The 16258-nt window shown below is 43.7% G+C and overlaps 1 protein-coding gene across 3 annotated transcripts in view; it reads right to left on the reverse strand.

Moving 5' to 3' along the window:
* Window positions 1-8674: 8674 nt before the first annotated feature.
* Window positions 8675-16258, reverse strand: part of cdadc1 (cytidine and dCMP deaminase domain containing 1) — a 33510-nt gene continuing 25926 nt past the window's right edge. The window contains exons 8-10 of one of the 3 annotated variants that reach the window (XR_004413999.1): window positions 15581-15635; window positions 9429-12205; window positions 8675-9361 (exon numbers count right to left, since the gene is read on the reverse strand). Coding sequence is in view for 2 of the 3 variants with exons in the window: in XM_033032821.1 (XP_032888712.1) it covers window positions 11364-12205; window positions 15581-15635 (897 nt within the window). In the remaining variant the exon portion in view is untranslated. Of the gene's footprint in view, window positions 12227-15580; window positions 15636-16258 lie in introns of all 3 variants that reach the window. The other 2 variants (XM_033032821.1, XM_033032822.1) reach the window with 2 other exon arrangements.

Genomic DNA, 16258 nt, shown 5'->3' on the forward strand with positions numbered 1-16258 from the left:
ATCAGTACAACTTGCAATTTGGATCATTTCATGTTCACTGCTGAATCCAGGGTCGGTGCAATATTTCTCCACATAATGCAAGTTGCCTTAGTGACTGAATTAAGTGAATATACTTTCTGTAGTATCCAGTGATATGTACTTGTAGGGACCTATAGGATCTTTAGTGTTGCTGCGTAAAAATGCTAACATAAGAAATAACCATCAACGTAACATCCTGTATTAAAGTCAATAAATCTGAACTAAGGGTAGTATCAGATAATAAGTCTGTATCAAAATTCATAACATACCACAGTTCTCAATTGTAACTAATACTATTATATGGTTTTCTAACTATCCTGATATTACTAACTTTTTCATTGTTCATATTACCTTGAACAGTTTCACACACAGCACCTATTGCTGCCTTCAAATAGAAAGATTTGGGCAGTAAAGAGAAGCAAGATCATGAAACAGAGTCAGATTAGGTCTCAGCAATTGGGTCACTGGCCTAAGTTTATCAAATTTATTTCTGATTATTTATTCACAAGTCCATCTTTCTTCTGATACATAATGGCCCAGATTCGTAACATACTTGGTTTAAATCGATAGTAGACGCACAATGCTGGAGTAACTCAGCGGGACAGGACAGCATCTCTGGAGAGAAGGAATGGGTGATGTTTCGGGTCGAGACCCTTCTTCAGACATACTTGATTAGTATTGACCCGCCTGACCAATGGACCATTTCTAACCTAATCCATATAACTCTATCCTTTATCTGTCCCAATATATATCAGCCATGAACCTGGTTCCTATTAGCTCTCTCCCGCGTTGGAATTAGTTATTATTAACAACTAACCATGGCTCAGCGGTGTCATTTGACCCTCCATAGGCAGAGGCTTTACTGGGAGTAGGCTGGTACTTCAGCAAGGCAATGCCTTTCCTTCAAATATACTGTATTTGGATAATAAAGTGCTAACCAGGACCCTGGTTGCCCTTGGTGATGGATTGTACAGTGACAGTCACTTAAGAGCCTTAGACAAACCCTTGGAGACTAAAAGCTGCTGCATCTGTTATTGCAGTTCCACCCAATGTTGTAGACTATTATCTGTTGAACGAACTATTGTAATAACCTAAAAAATGAGACGGGAAGTAGGCCATTTATTCCTTCAAGTCTGCACCGCTATTTTGAGGAGTAGGGAATTTATCAGAGTCGGCCTAGCCAACATCTACTTTCCAATTAACACCATTAAAATGGTTTGTGTGATCATTATCACAGTGCATAATTTGGATTCCTGTTTCCTCCATTACCACAATGATCACACTTCAAAAAGTATTTGCTGGTTGTATCTGAAGGTCAGGAAAGTATTAATGCAATTTAAGCATTGGCTGTGAATCCGAGATGCTCACAAGCTCTGATCTATACTGAGCTTATAGATTTGATGGGCCATGATCCAGATCAATCACATCTGTTAATGCTCAGCCCCATTGCTTTTGACTTGCATTGGATCAGGTCCACAATGGAAAATGTTGCCAATACAAACAGATCCTAATCACACCTCAATGGTTTCCGCTTATTGAGTGTGGATTTAAAACCAATGCGATTGATAAATGTCAACATATAACTTGGCTACTGTAATTTAAGTCTTGTTAATATTTTTTTAGATAAAAGGTTTCACGTATTGCCATGTCTCTTTAGTTTGTTTTGCCATTGTTTTTATTCTGTATTTATTTTGCATTCACGTCATTATGTCGTGGGTTTCATTCCATTGCTAAGAAATTCCAGTGCACCTTTATGTGCATTCATGAGTGAATAAACATTTTGGTCATGGCACATGTTTCACTCCTCAAGGCCAGACTCAGCAAGTCAGCCTCTGCCTTGGGGTGCAGAGGGGGGAGGGGTAGCAAACAGAAGAATATGTAGACCAGCAATGGGGAAGAGGGATAAACTATAAGGAACAGTGGGCTTCAACGGAAATGGAAAAATGGTCAATTTTTTCCTGAAAGAGTTCCTTACAACAAGATTATGACTTGTTGCAAAAGATCTTTGTGGGAATAATCCAAATTAAGATTGCCTTTGCCCTTCATGGTTACCCAACATATTGATCTAGAAAGTCATCTTGTCTACAATCATATATTTGCAATCATCTTATTATTGCAGATTTGATTTATCCTGTCTATGGGTAAAGTCTCATATGATTTATTTATTACCCCTGAAACATGCTTCTCTACTTTCCTAACTGTTTTTGTTCCAAATATTTAAAGTACTGCTTAGTGACCTGAGAGTTACTCTTCCCAACATGTTGTCTTTTGCTGTTTCTGAGAGTGTAGTGAGAAGAGAGAACATGAAAATAAGCACTTATTTATTCTATTACATCTACTCACCTGCCTTCAGCCGACCCCAACCCCCACCCTTCCATCAGGACTGTCTTATGAAGAAAGACTGGATAGACTTGGTTTATACTCTCTAAAATTTAGGAGATTGAGAGGGGATCTTATAGAAACGTACAAAATTCTTAAGGGGTTGGACAGGCTAGATGCAGGAAGATTGCTCCCGATGTTGGGGAAGTCCAGGACGAGGGGTCACAGCTTAAGTATAAGGGGGAAATCCTTTAAAACCGAGATGAGAAGAACTTTTTTCACACAGAGTGGTGAATCTCTGGAACTCCCTGCCACAGAGGGTAGTCGAGGCCAGTTCATTGGCTATATTTAAGAGGGAGTTAGATGTGGCCCTTGTGGCTAAGGGGATCAGAGGGTATGGAGAGAAGGCAGGTACTCCCGTACTGAGTTGGATGATCAGCCATGATCATATTGAATGGCGGTGCAGGCTCGAAGGGCCGAATGGCCTACTCCTGCACCTAATTTCTATGTTTCCATGTGTTCACCATTCCCCCCTGACCTCCCCCTTTCTGGTACGGAACGGTCTGTCCTCAGCAGAGGCCTCACCTTTGTTCCCCTCCGCCCCCACCTCAACAAGTTCTGGGTCCGCCATGATGTAGAGCTTTTTTTCCGTCGCGTCCGCCTCCGGGCCTTTTTCTGTAGGAAGGAGTCCTCACCACCTAGTGATGACTCCTCCTGTCACCAATGGACCACCTCCTCTTGGACTCCCCCGGATGGCCCTCTACCTTCTACCTTCTTTAGACATTTTCATTTCCAAATGCCGGTGGGACATCAACCACCTCAAATATTCCACTCCCCTTACTCTAACCTCTTCCCCCCCCCCCCCCCCCCACCCTGAACCAGTCATACACTGGATCTATCCCCGAACTCTACCTCCGCTACATTGATGACTGCATTGGTGCTACCTCCTACACCCATCCAGAACTCACTGACTTCATCAACTTCACCACTAATTTCCATCCTGCACTCAAATTCACTTGGACCATCTCCGACATCTCCCTACCGTTTCCAGGTCTCACTGTCTCCATCACAGGAAACAGACTATTGAACGACATCTATTACAAACCTACTGATTCCCACCGCTATCTTGACTACACTTCTTCCCACCCTGCTTCCTGCAAAGACTTTATCCCCTACTCCCAATTCCTCCTTCTATGCTGCATCTGCGCCCAGGATGAGGTGTTCCATTCCAGGGCATCGGAGATGTCCTCATTCATTAGGAAACGGGGGTTCCCCTCTTCCATTATAGATGAGGCTCTCACTAGGGTCTCCCCGATATCCCGCAGCTCCGCTCTTACTCCCCCCCTCCCCTTCGTAACAAGGACAGAGTCCCCCTTGTCCCCACCTTCCACCCCATCGTCTGTCGCATACAGCATATAATCCTGGGTAGTTAACACCCCAGCGGTATGAACATTGACTTCTCTAACTTCAGATAGCCCTTGCTTTCTCTCTCCATCCCGTTCCCAGTTCTCCCACGTCTTTCTCCGACTACATTCTATCTTTATCCCGCCCCCTTCCCTGACATCAGTCTGAAGAAGAGTCTCAACCTGAAACGTCGCCCATTCCTTCTCTCCAGAGATGCTGCACCACCCGCTGAATTACTCCAGCATTTTGTGTCTACCTTCGATGAAAATAAGCACAACACATTCTTGAAGTTGTCAGATGAGACTTGATGGCGGTAACATTGTCGCAGGGAAAGGCAACCCACCCGCAAATTAGCTGCAGGGGATGTTATGGGGTCAGGTCAGGGTATAATCTGTGGTGTTTAAGGGCTGTGTGGATATAGGTGGTTGTTGGGGGTGTAGTTTTAAATATTTCACTTACCTAGCAGGCCTCCCAGTTTGATGCTGTGGGAGTTATACAATGTTGTCTTGGGAATCCCCAGCAACAGATACCCCAGGACAAAATGGCCCAAGTTTCCCTACAAATGTAGACATGGAACAATGACAAACGAATACATGAAAACACTACCTATAATAACATGGAATTGATCATGTTGGGCTTGCAAGGTGACTAATGCTAGGGAATGGCAAGGGTTGGTGCATAGTCGAGCAGGTAGTATTATTGTATAGGAAGGAACTGCAGATGCTGGTTTAAATCAAAGATAGGCACAAAAAGCTGGAGTAACTCAGTGGGACAGGCAGCATCTCTGGAGAGAGGAATGGGTGATGTTTCGGGTCGAGACCCTTGTCTGAAGAAGGGTCACCCATTCCTTCTCTCCAGAGATGCTGCTTGTCCCGCTGAGTTACAGCAGCTTTTTGTGTCTATCTTGGGTAGTATTATTGTATCACTGGACCATTATTGATCAGGAGAATTGTGGAAACACCAAATTAATTAAAAATCCAATTATTAAATAAATAAAAACTGGAAAGATGGTATCGGTAATACCAGCTACTAAATGAATGATTTGACACAAGAAATCTTCTGGTTCACAAATCCCTTTTTGAGAAGGAAACTGTCTGTACTTATCCAATCCGGCCCATGTGTTTCTTCATTGTCCTTGGAAACAGCCTGGTACACAACTAAAGAAAGCATTAACTGGACTGACTACCTGGCATTGAACAAGACACAGGATTCAACGATGACCAAGGAACAAATACCCAGCCCTTCCTCTCTAACATATGGAGAGCAGTGCCAACATTTAGAACCGTTACAGACCAGCCAAGTACCAACCTGACAAGTTACTTATACTTTCCAGTCAATATTCTATACTCACAGAATCATTGCCATCGTAGGATATGCCTTGTCCTACTAACGTCACACCAACCAGAAGTGGTGGTGCAGTGGCAATAGTAGGCCTCGGCATCAACTCAAACCCAATAAGCAAGAAAACCTCTGGGTTGCCACCCTCTATCATCCTTGGATGCTGAATGAATCAATATTCTAGATTAAACACCATCGGAATAAGCATTGGAAGCAGCAAGGGCACAGGATGTACTATGTATGCACCAATACCCAAGTTACTCAGACGCACCACATCTGACTGTTGATGGTCAAGTTCTGAAGAACTGCACCTGCGGCAGGTGGTGAGAGAATTGACGTAGAGGAAAACCCCATTTGACCTTGTCTTTACCAATTTATTTGTTGATCCATCTGTCCACGTCAGTATTGTTAGGCTGATCACAGTGCAGCTGCTGTAGAGACAGTATCTCATCGCAGTGAAGATACCGACCACCACATTGTGCAGCACTACCAAGCGTACGAAAGGGGATAAATTCAGAACCAATGTAGCAGGCCACACCCAGGTGCCATGTTGAACTGTGTGGTATCAACAGAAGCAGAATTGTATCCCGGTATAATACAGGAGTATTATAAACACATGATCTGCAGTGTATCAATGGTTCCCAAGAGCAATTGGGGATAGGCAATAAATGTTTGGTTTCCCAGAAATGCTGACATTTCAAAGAATAAACAAAAATCTTACGCAATCACAAAAGGTAACTACCTCAAACATGAAGTGCGCGTACCTTACTTGCTGATCTATTTCCTGCTTTGGAGATCCAATGCATTTCCATACGTGCCACAGAACATTGCTGCTGCAGGAGCACCCTCTAATGGTGTGTCTAAGAACTAAAACATTTTGACATTGAATGTCGTGTTACTAAAATAATTGTACGAGATAAAAAAATATTTTTAATACTGTGCACTTCACCACCTCAAGACATTCTGTAAAGATGCAATACCTGTTCCTAAACTTCCTCCATCACATCCATTCAGGGACTCCTTCCAGGTGAGACACAAATTAATGTACAGCATGGTCGGAAATCCCGGGCGGGGGCGACTTCCCCCTATGTTTGGAGAGGTGGGAGACAATCCCCCCCCCCCATGTTTTCTTGTATGTCGAAACGTAACTTAGGCCTATTCTCCGATCCCTTTACCCCCTAAGTGCTCCCACCCACCATGGAAGGAAGCTAGCGCTACACTCTTCCCAATTAAGCCAGTGTTATCATGCGTAGGTACGTACCCGTTCATCAGGGGTCTCCAAACTATGGCCCGCGGGCCACATCCAGCCCGCCACGAGATTTGATCCGGTCCGCAGCAAGCTCAGTGCAGGACAGAGCGTGTGTCACTTGGGCGTCAAGTCAATTCGAGTTGGGGAACACGGTGGCCCGGTGTTGTTACCAGTAGGAGGAACAGTGCCTCATATTCCGCTTAGGTAGCTTACAACCCAATGGTATGAACATTGAATTCTCCAATATTAGGTAACCAACCAAGAACCCCACTTCCTTCTCCCCCCCTCTTCAACTCTCCCCTCTTACCTGTAAGCCCATCTGGATTCGCACCCATTTCTCCCCATCCACCTACATTCCTTCCTCTGGTTTCAAAATTTGCAACTCTTCTGTCCTTAAGTCACACCTTTTGACTTTTCATCTCTGGCCTTTGTCCAACCACTTGTCTATAAAACAAACGCCCCTAACTGTTTCCACCTATTATTTGTCAGGCTTTGTCCTCCCCCTCCTCTGTTCCAGCTTTCTTCCCAACCCTCCAGCACAATCAGTCTGAAGAGCTTCAGGAGAGACAGGGGTGAGGAAAAAGAGGAGGGGAGGATGTCACGACTGTGTTCAGAGGTGACATTATGGACAGTTCAACTAGTGAGGCTATATGGGTGGAGCTGAGGTACAAGAAAGGGATGATCACCTTGTTGGGGGTGTACTACAGACCGCCGAATAGTCAACGGGAATTAGAAGAGAAAATGTGCCGGGAGATTGCAGATAGCTGCAGGTCGATTAAGGTTGTTGTAGTAGGGGATTTCAACTTTCCCAATATAGACTGGGAAAATCATAGCGTGAAGGGTTTAGATGGGGTGCAATTCCTCAAAAGTGTTCAAGAGAGCTTCCTTAAACAGTATGTGGAGGCCCCCAAACGTGAGAGGGAAATGCTGGATCTAGTATTGGGAAATTGGGAAGGGCAAGTTAATGAAGTGTTTGTGGAGGAGCCTTTTGGGACAAGTGACCACAGTTTGATTAAGTTTAAGATAGTTATGGATCAGGATGGAGAGGGTCCACGTGTTAAAATGCTTAACTGGGGTAAGGTTAACTTTGTGGGTATGAGAGAAGGTCTCGCTCAAGTTGACTGGAACAGGTTATTTGAGGGGAAAGGAACATCGGCCAACTGGGATGTTTTTAAAAGTGTACTGAAGAAAGCTCAGGATGTGTACATCCCTGTTAGAGAGAAAAGGCAAAGCAGGCAAACGTAAGGAAGCTTGGCTGATGAGGGAAATTGAGACGTTACTCAAAAACAAGAAGGATGCATGGGACAGGTATAGGCAGCTGGGATCAAGTGCATCCCTGGTGGAGTTTCGGGAACTAAAGAATAAACTAAAAAAGGGGATCAGAAGGGCAAAAAGGGGCCAGGAGATAGCTCTGATGGGTAGCATAAAAGACAATCCCAAAATATTTTATAAATACATTAGGGGGAAAAGGGTAACTAGAGAGAGAATGGGATCTCTCAAGAGAATCAAAGCAGTCATTTCTGTGTGGAGCCACAGGAGATGGGCAAGGTCCTCAATGAGTATTTCTCCTCTGTATATTGCGAGGAGAAAGACAGTAGGATGGAGGAAATTGGAGCAGTCACTGGAAGTGACATGAGAGCAGTCAGGGTTACCATCGAGGAAGAACTGAAAGTACTGTCATGTTTGAAGGTAGACAAATCTCCAGGGCCTGATCAGGTATATCCAGAGGACATTGCGGGAAACTTGAGAGGAACTTGAAACATATAAGATTATTAAGGGTTTGGACATGCTAGAGGCAGGAAACACATTCCCGATGATGGAGGAGTCCAGAACCAGGGGCCACAGTTTAAGAATAAGGAGTAAGCCATTTAGAACGGAGACGAGGAAATACTTTTTCTCACAGAGTGGTGAGTCTGTGGAATTCCCTGTCTCAGAGGGCGGTGGAGGCAGGTTCTCTGGATGCTTTCAAGAGAGAGCTAGATAGGGCTCTTAAAAATAGCGGAGTCAGAGTATATGGGGAGAAGGCAGGAACGGGGTACTGATTGGGGATGATCAGCTATGATCACATTGAATGGCGGTGCTGGCTCGATGGGCCAAATGGCCTGCTCCTGCACCTATTGTCTATTGTCTATAAAATATTTCCCGATAACTGTTGTTCCACCACTCAAGTTTTTATATTGCTCTTCCTCTTTCAATTAATGGATTTTACAATTGATGCTTAATGAATCATCTTTGCAAATTAAACCATTAATTATTGGTGTCCACAATGAACAATTGAATGTACTTTGTGTTCCTTTTTTGTGAGTGCAAGTTTTTCACCATGAGTAATGAAAAACATTGAAAGTGTTTTAATTCAAACTCTCCATTTTATTCATTTATTTACAATGTCTTAATATAACATATTTTACTATTAAGATATATTATTACATTCTTTGGAAACAAAGTTGCGTCTTCTATCTTTCTTTGTGTTGACACTTATCTCACATTGTGTAATATCATGCAAGATTGATTATTATAGAAAGTGCACAATTTGATGTATTTTATCATAGTCCACAAAAGAAGTGGAAAACAAAGCATACCAAAGGAGAATGTGCTACAGAGCACAAAGAAATTAAAGATCAAAAAAGATTACTGCAAAAGTAACACAAAGAATGCACAGATTCAGATATAACACATATAAACCACAGCTCTACAAGAAAACATCAATTTGATGATCTCTAGCAATATAGCTACTTAGAATTCAATTTATGGGAAAGGACTGAAGTGAAATGCTGTGCATTTTGATATGAATCAAAGAAACAGCTCATGCACTGAAACTGCGTATAACCTTAGAATCATAGAACTAGTTTGAACCACTCATCTCAGAATCCCATTCAGCCATCCATTTAGATCTGTCCCTTGCCTCCATCGAAATGCTTTGGTTCCAAATTCCCCAATTCCTTTGCACAATAAAATTATATTTCAATTTTTAAATTTCATTTACAGGCTCAGCTTTTGAGAGAGAAAAAAGGCTTCTGGATTTGCAAAGTTTCACTGACATTCACATTCACCGCCTCTACCACGAGGAATCGTACCTTTATGAATATACGATCTGTGGAACCTTTTCAGAGTGGTGCTTTTGATGTTATTCTGGACCCATAGCAGAGGAGAGAGTTTTTAACTCACTTATCAACTCGTTTAAGTACCTTTTAATTGGATAGCAATTTGCGAAAAAAATAATTTTATGATAATGTGAAACAATACAGTATCAAAAGATTTTTTTAAATAAGAAGAGGCATGCAACAGAAACAGGTCATTCAATCCATCTTGAATATGCTGGCATTTATGCACCACTTGCATTTCCTCCTGTCTTTGATCATCGAATAGTGAATATATTTTCTGTTCTCGGTCACGTGTCTGTCCACGCCCCTCTTAAATGCATCAATACTAATCAACCCAACTATTCTACAGAGCAAATCCCACATCTTCATCAGTCTTCAGGTAATTACATTTCTTCTCAGTTCTCCACTGGAATATTTTGGTGGCAGTCTACAATGTAGAATCTTCCCCACGTGTAGAAACATTTACCCTGCATTCATTCTATCAAGGCCTTTAGGTCACCTTTTAGTCTTCTTTTCTCAAGAGAAAAGAGACCTAATCTGTTCAACCGGACTACTCAATTGCATTGTATAGGGTCACAGTGTCAGAGAGCAGAGGAACAAGCCATTCAGTCCATCCATGTCTGTGCCAGCTAAGGTAGATACAGAACCTTTTTCCCCAGGATAGAAAATGTCAGACTAGAGGGCAGCTTTAAGGTGAGAGGAGAAACGTTTAAAGATATGTGTTGCAAATTTTTTTTTAAACATAGAGACTGGTCGGTGCCTGGAACGCGCTGCCAGGTACAGTAGTGAGATAGATATACTCGTGGCATTTAAGCTTTTGTATAGGCACGTGGCTATGCAGAGAATACAGGATGTGCATCACGTGCAGGCAGAAGAGATTAGTTTAATGGCATCATGTTCGGCATGGATGATGTGGGCCAATGCGTCTGTTCCTGTGCTGCATACTTCTATGTTCTATGTTCAACAGTTGCTTTCAACTACACTAAATCCATCTATCCACATTACGTCCATTGCTGACCACTGAAGTACAGGGGCAGCATTGTAGAGACTCCAGAGAAATTTCTTTAGCCATAATTAAATATGGTTAGAGGTGAGAAAATCCGCAAGTGTCAATTAAGCTGCTGTCCCTCATTTGAATCAAACAAACTGAGAATTTTTTTTTTTTTTCTGGAACTCTGCATAGATTTACTAGGCTACCATGACACTTGGAAGTTCTGAAGAGGTAAAGACGCATTGGAGTGATAGGCAGTGTAAATGCAAAGTCTGAATGTGCTAATTAGACCTGCAAATTGTGAAAGTGTGTGGAAAAAGGACATACCATATCTTGCTACTGCAAAAAAACTGGTAAAGTTTGGAGACACAAGTGACTGCAGATGCTGTACTCTGGAACAAAAATGAACTGCCAAAAGCAGCTGGTTAGGCAGCATCTAATGAGGCAGGGGGGTGGTCAATGTTTCGGGTCGAGATCCTGTAGTCTAGAACCAAAATATCAATATCATCCCTTTGCCTCGAAAGATGCTGCCTGAGATTCGCTGAGTTCCTCCAGCATTTATTTTTAATATGGGTAAGAGATGCAGTAGCAAGTGGTCATGTTAGAACCTTCTAGGAAAGTTACTGTAATATAAAAGAACCTTTGCTCCATAGATGCTGCCTCACCCGCTGAGTTTCTCCAGCATTTTTATCTACCATTAATAAATGTAATATCAGCTTAGTCATTGATTTAAATATTATTTGTCTGACATCATTGATATATGTTTGATATGTGATTGATAAGTGATTCATGCCACACAACAGTATGGTTGAGAGGTCATCTAATCACTTTCTTTAGCAGAATTACATTCTAAATGCTCCATGTCCATATTATATAATTCAAAGCTTTCCCAAGTATCCTAATTATCCCTCAGTTATAAAGGAAGTCTTTATACCTTCCCTCCTTATTGTAAGTTTGCTAGATTTGTGCCTCCAGATACTCGAGACTCCACAGAAGGATCCATGCTTTCCAGCAAGGAACAAGGTGAAAGCCGACTTGGTTGGGATGTTGAAAGGGACAGGCCACTGTCATGAATACCCGCCTCATGTGAAGTGCTATTGACCCCACTGGTGGATAAGATTGCTACACCCTGTCGGCTGCATTGGTTATGGTGAGAAGATGCATGTTCCTTTACCAAATCAGCAAACCCATTTGTTATGGCTGACTGTACTTTTTCTCCAAGACTTTCAAATCCCATCTGTAGGCTTTCTTGCACTTTAGAACCCATGTCAGATATAGCAACGTTGAAGGCATTCTGAAGTGCTGCCCCAATGCAGCTCAGTTCCTGGGTAAATGTGTTTTCTACCAAAACTGTCTCAGATGATGCTGACTCTCTATTGGACTGTAAAGCAGTTAAATTATGATCCAGTACATTGTAGATATCAGGCATGGAAGTATTCAGACTTGACCTGATTTTCTCAAGCCCACATACCACATCATTCATTACAGTAGCCAATGAAGTCACAAGACACTGATGCTCCACCAACCTCTGTTTGAAAGCAGGCTCACTGAGCTCCTTATTTAATAGTTCCTCCATTTGAGTTTCAGAGTGAGGAGCCATCAGTGGCCTCTTCAAATCACCTTTAGCCATGGGAGACAGGGGATCTTCTGTACTTGGAGAGCGTGCCTGTACTGATGACTCACAATGTAGCTCTGCTTCTGAGTTGGTGCTCATTGTGAATGTGTTCAATATTCTTTGGGCAATGTTGTTTGCCAGGATGGGCAGCTTGGTTGGTCTTCGTTTCCCTGTTCAGAGAACATAAAAAGCTGCAGTAAGGATGATGGAAGTAACTAGGTGAATCCACAGTGTCAACCTATTTACAGGGGACTCAGAGCCTTTAGCTTACTGCAGGCAATTCCAGGCAACATCCAATTCAAATAAGATACATAAAAGATAACAACTAACAAAGCAATTGCTAGGGCTTGGCTGGTATTCCCTTGTGCTTATGAAAGAGATCACCCAGTTTTCTACATTAATGAGATTCATCATGGAGTTAAAGAAAACCATTTCCTTTAAATTAATAACAAGATGGATTAAACGGCTGTAGGGCTTGTAAATGGGTTACACATTTTGAGTAAAAGTGGGCTCAAATTGCCAACATGCACATCTTAGAAGGAACCATTCAAAACCAAGAGACTTGAGCTGGAATCTTCAACTGTGTGTGTAGTTTTCTAACTCAGACCAACAATGGCTTAAAGAATAGGCAAGAAGTCTGAAATTATTACCCAGATAATTTAAAAAAACTTGGTAAGTACTCTGTTTTAAAACATTTTTTAATCAAAAATATTTATTCAAATATTAAAATAATATATACAGTACAGTAACAATCAAAACAGAACCCACCCCCATAATACACGACAAACGATAAACTATTATACAACTATCTTACACTCCTTGTCAAGGATACATTCAATCCCCTGCTGTGCCCAGCGGTCCTGGAAATCCCCCGTGGACAACACGTAGTCCCTATCTAACACCACCCGGGCACGGACATAACCCCAGAAAAGGGGCAAGCAGCTGGCTCGGGCAGAGCCATCTTCCGCCTGGCACCGTGACTCGTGGATGGCCAGCTTGGCTAGGCCCAGGAGCAACCCAACCAGGATATCCTCAGCCCTACCCTCTCCCCAACGCACAGGGTGTCCGAAGATGAGGATGGTGGGTGAGATGCAGCCAGAAGGCAAGGAGCAGCCCCTTTAGATACTGGAATAGGGGCTGCAACCTCACACACTCCATATACATGTGGTACACAGACTCTTCCAGCCCGCAAAAATGGCAGGCGGCTGGCAGGTCTGTGAACTGCGAGAGAAACAGGTTGCAGTACTCTCCACCCCAGGTCCCCATTGTAGAGGGGGAGAATCCCTGCTTAGAGGGTCCCCGACCGGAAGGCCACAGTGTCCAGACGGTGGACCAGGGCGAGGAAATGCAGGGTGTGGAGGAGGAGCCCATGTAGGAGACGCGTCCCTGCGTATCGGAAGAAGATGAAGGGTGTCGAGGAAAGGCGGCTCAAGTTGTGTGGGACCGGCTCCCGGGAAGGATTACGGCGCCTGGGTCCGACGAGTACTTCTGGCTGAGTGGGTGGTAAAGCGGCCTTTTCACGGGGCGACTTGATGCAAGAGTTAACCAGAGTTTAACATCGTGGGAACCTCGTGCGATAACAGTACGGCATTCGTGGACCACCGTGGACCACCGTAGCGCTAACGGCAGGTAATCGTGTATCTTGGTCACTCGGGAGAAAATTCAAGAAAGTTTGAATTTCTCCAAGAGTGACTTGTACACGTGTGGTTGAGCATTGCAACATTATATGGACGTAGTGGCCAGTGCGATATCCGTAATAACTCTTGCGGGTACCGTGGGAACTCCTGCGAACGGTGAACCCGGAAGCTGGACGGAGGGGACAGAAGGTGAGTAAAAATTGTCTTCTGTGGGATTGAATTTAAAAAATAAATAAAAATAAAGATTTGCATCCGCATATGGACATCAACTTATTCATGAGTTATGTTAATGAGATTCAAGAAAATAACTATAATCTTTAAAAGGGACTTTAAAAGGGACTTTACTGAAAGGTTACGCATTTTTATGGTCCGTGAGAAATTTTTCACATGTACTTCTTTGAGAGATACAGGTCGGAGTCCTCGCCGACTAGCGATCGATGCCTTTCCGAAGCAGGGTCCGGAACGCTACCAATCAATGTTGTACAGAGACCCGTGTAAGGAGTGAACTGCACATGCTGGTTTAAACCGAAGACAGACACAAAAAGCTGGAGTAACTCAGCGAGTCAAGCAGCATCTCTGGAGAAAAATAGCTGATGTTTCGGGACGAGACACATCTTCAGACTCAATTCCGATTAGGCTGTCTGAAGAAGGGTTCCGATTCGAATCGCCACCTATTCTTTTTCTCCAGAGATGCTGCCTGACCCGCTGACTTACTCCAGCTTTTTATGTTTTTCTTCCCAGATCTGACTTACCTGCTGAGTTACACCAACATTTTGTGTCCTTCTGTGCGTATTAACCAGCATTAACCAGCGTCTGCAGTTCCTTTAGACATTACCTAACTTCAGATTTTAGAGATATAGCGCGTGGGAACTCCTGCGAACGGTAAACCCGGAAGCTGGACAGAGGGGACAGAAGGTGAGTAAAAAAGGTGGTCTCAATATCGACAAGGGAACATGTGTCCTTCGAGGACGTCCCACCTAATTGTCATTGTTGGATAATCTTTTTAACAGGAACACTTGCAGAGATGGCTCCCAGAAAATCTCAAAGAAAGGGGGTAAAGCGTGTCAGAGATGTTTTTGCCATGTTGCTCTATTCAGTTTCTATATTGTTTCAGTTTCTATATCTATATTGTTGCTCTATTCAGTTTCCCAGGGGGTCGGGACGGGACTGGAGTTGGGAGGGAAAGGTGGGGGAGTCGAGGGAGAGGAGGGGGAGACAGATGGGGGTGTCTTCATTTACTGACGGCGGGTGTCTGTCACTGAAACAGGCAGGTGAGATTTCACATCCACCTTGTGTGTGCCTCTCTCTCTCTCTCCCTCCCTCTTACACAGGCTGAGAGACTCTGCCTCTGTGAGTGTACGTCTCTTTCTCCCCCTCTCCCACACACAGTAAGACTGAGGTACTGTGCTCAGTCCATCTGTGTCTCCCACATACACAGTAAAACATGTCTCCAAATGAGCCAATTCAACCAAGGGAGGATATTTATAGTGTGTGAAAAAAAAAGTTACATCATTTGTGTCACGTGTAGTTCACGATGTTCATTCAAGATTTAACGCGAAAGCTCGGTAGACGGACAAGTCACTCGCACAAATAACAGTAATGTCGAGTACCGTGGGAACTCTTTATCTACCCCCCGTTATATCGTGCGAGACTGTGCTGGACCACGACCACTTCACTCTGGTGACATCTTGCGTCAACTCGCCCCGTGAAAAAGTCCCATTAGTATGTGGTAGTACTCTGTGAATTAAGGTTGGCTAGACACAACGCTCCTGCAAATACCTATTAGATGCAATGTAAAAGTATAATTGGGAAAACCAGATGATCTACAACTTGTTTTATTGACTGTACGGTGCACTTCCCCAAATCATAATATTCCACACTATCCAGTATCAATGAACTAATACTCACTGTGAACTGCCTGGACACCGGGCGGTGAAATACTGTGGGCTGGATTTTTCTGCCACTAGGAAATAAATACAGAGGTTTTATATACATCACTACAAATCATGATTTTAAATTAATCTCCTCTATTAGAAACTTGTATAGGTTCACCAATGATTTTCTGAAAACTGATGGTTCGGCAGCTCCTTTAATCTAGTCAAAATTATGAGAGTCACTGAAACTCCCTCCCCCCCCCCCCCCCCCCCCCCCCCCCCCCCCCCCCCCCCAGAAGTCCCCCATGAGAGTGTGGAGCCTAGGCCGGGTGAGATGGTCGATCGCAACCTCATCGGGACTTCCGCGGTCGGATTTTCGATTGGCAAATGCCGAATTTGCCCCCTGCAGCTGAGGCTCTGGAACTTCGGTCCTGCCGGAGTCGGCGTGTCTGTTCCCGTAGCCGACTTCCAAGGACGACTTTGCAGGCCGGTATCTCGGCCCCCCGCCAGAGCTTTTGACTCCTCTCAGAGGCCGTGACCTACGTTGGTCTGGCAAGATGGATAATCCAGCAATGGTCTGGAACCAAGGGTGCTGAAAATCAGTGGTGGACCTGTATATTATTTCTTCATCCACCTCATCACAAAAACTACGACAAGGAAGTTGCCATTGCATAAGTCATTGTGAAAAGGTGGGAAAGAACTGGCAGATATA

This window comes from Amblyraja radiata, chromosome 14, assembly GCF_010909765.2.
Source record: "Amblyraja radiata isolate CabotCenter1 chromosome 14, sAmbRad1.1.pri, whole genome shotgun sequence".
In the NCBI taxonomy this organism is placed as follows: Eukaryota; Metazoa; Chordata; class Chondrichthyes; order Rajiformes; family Rajidae; genus Amblyraja; species Amblyraja radiata.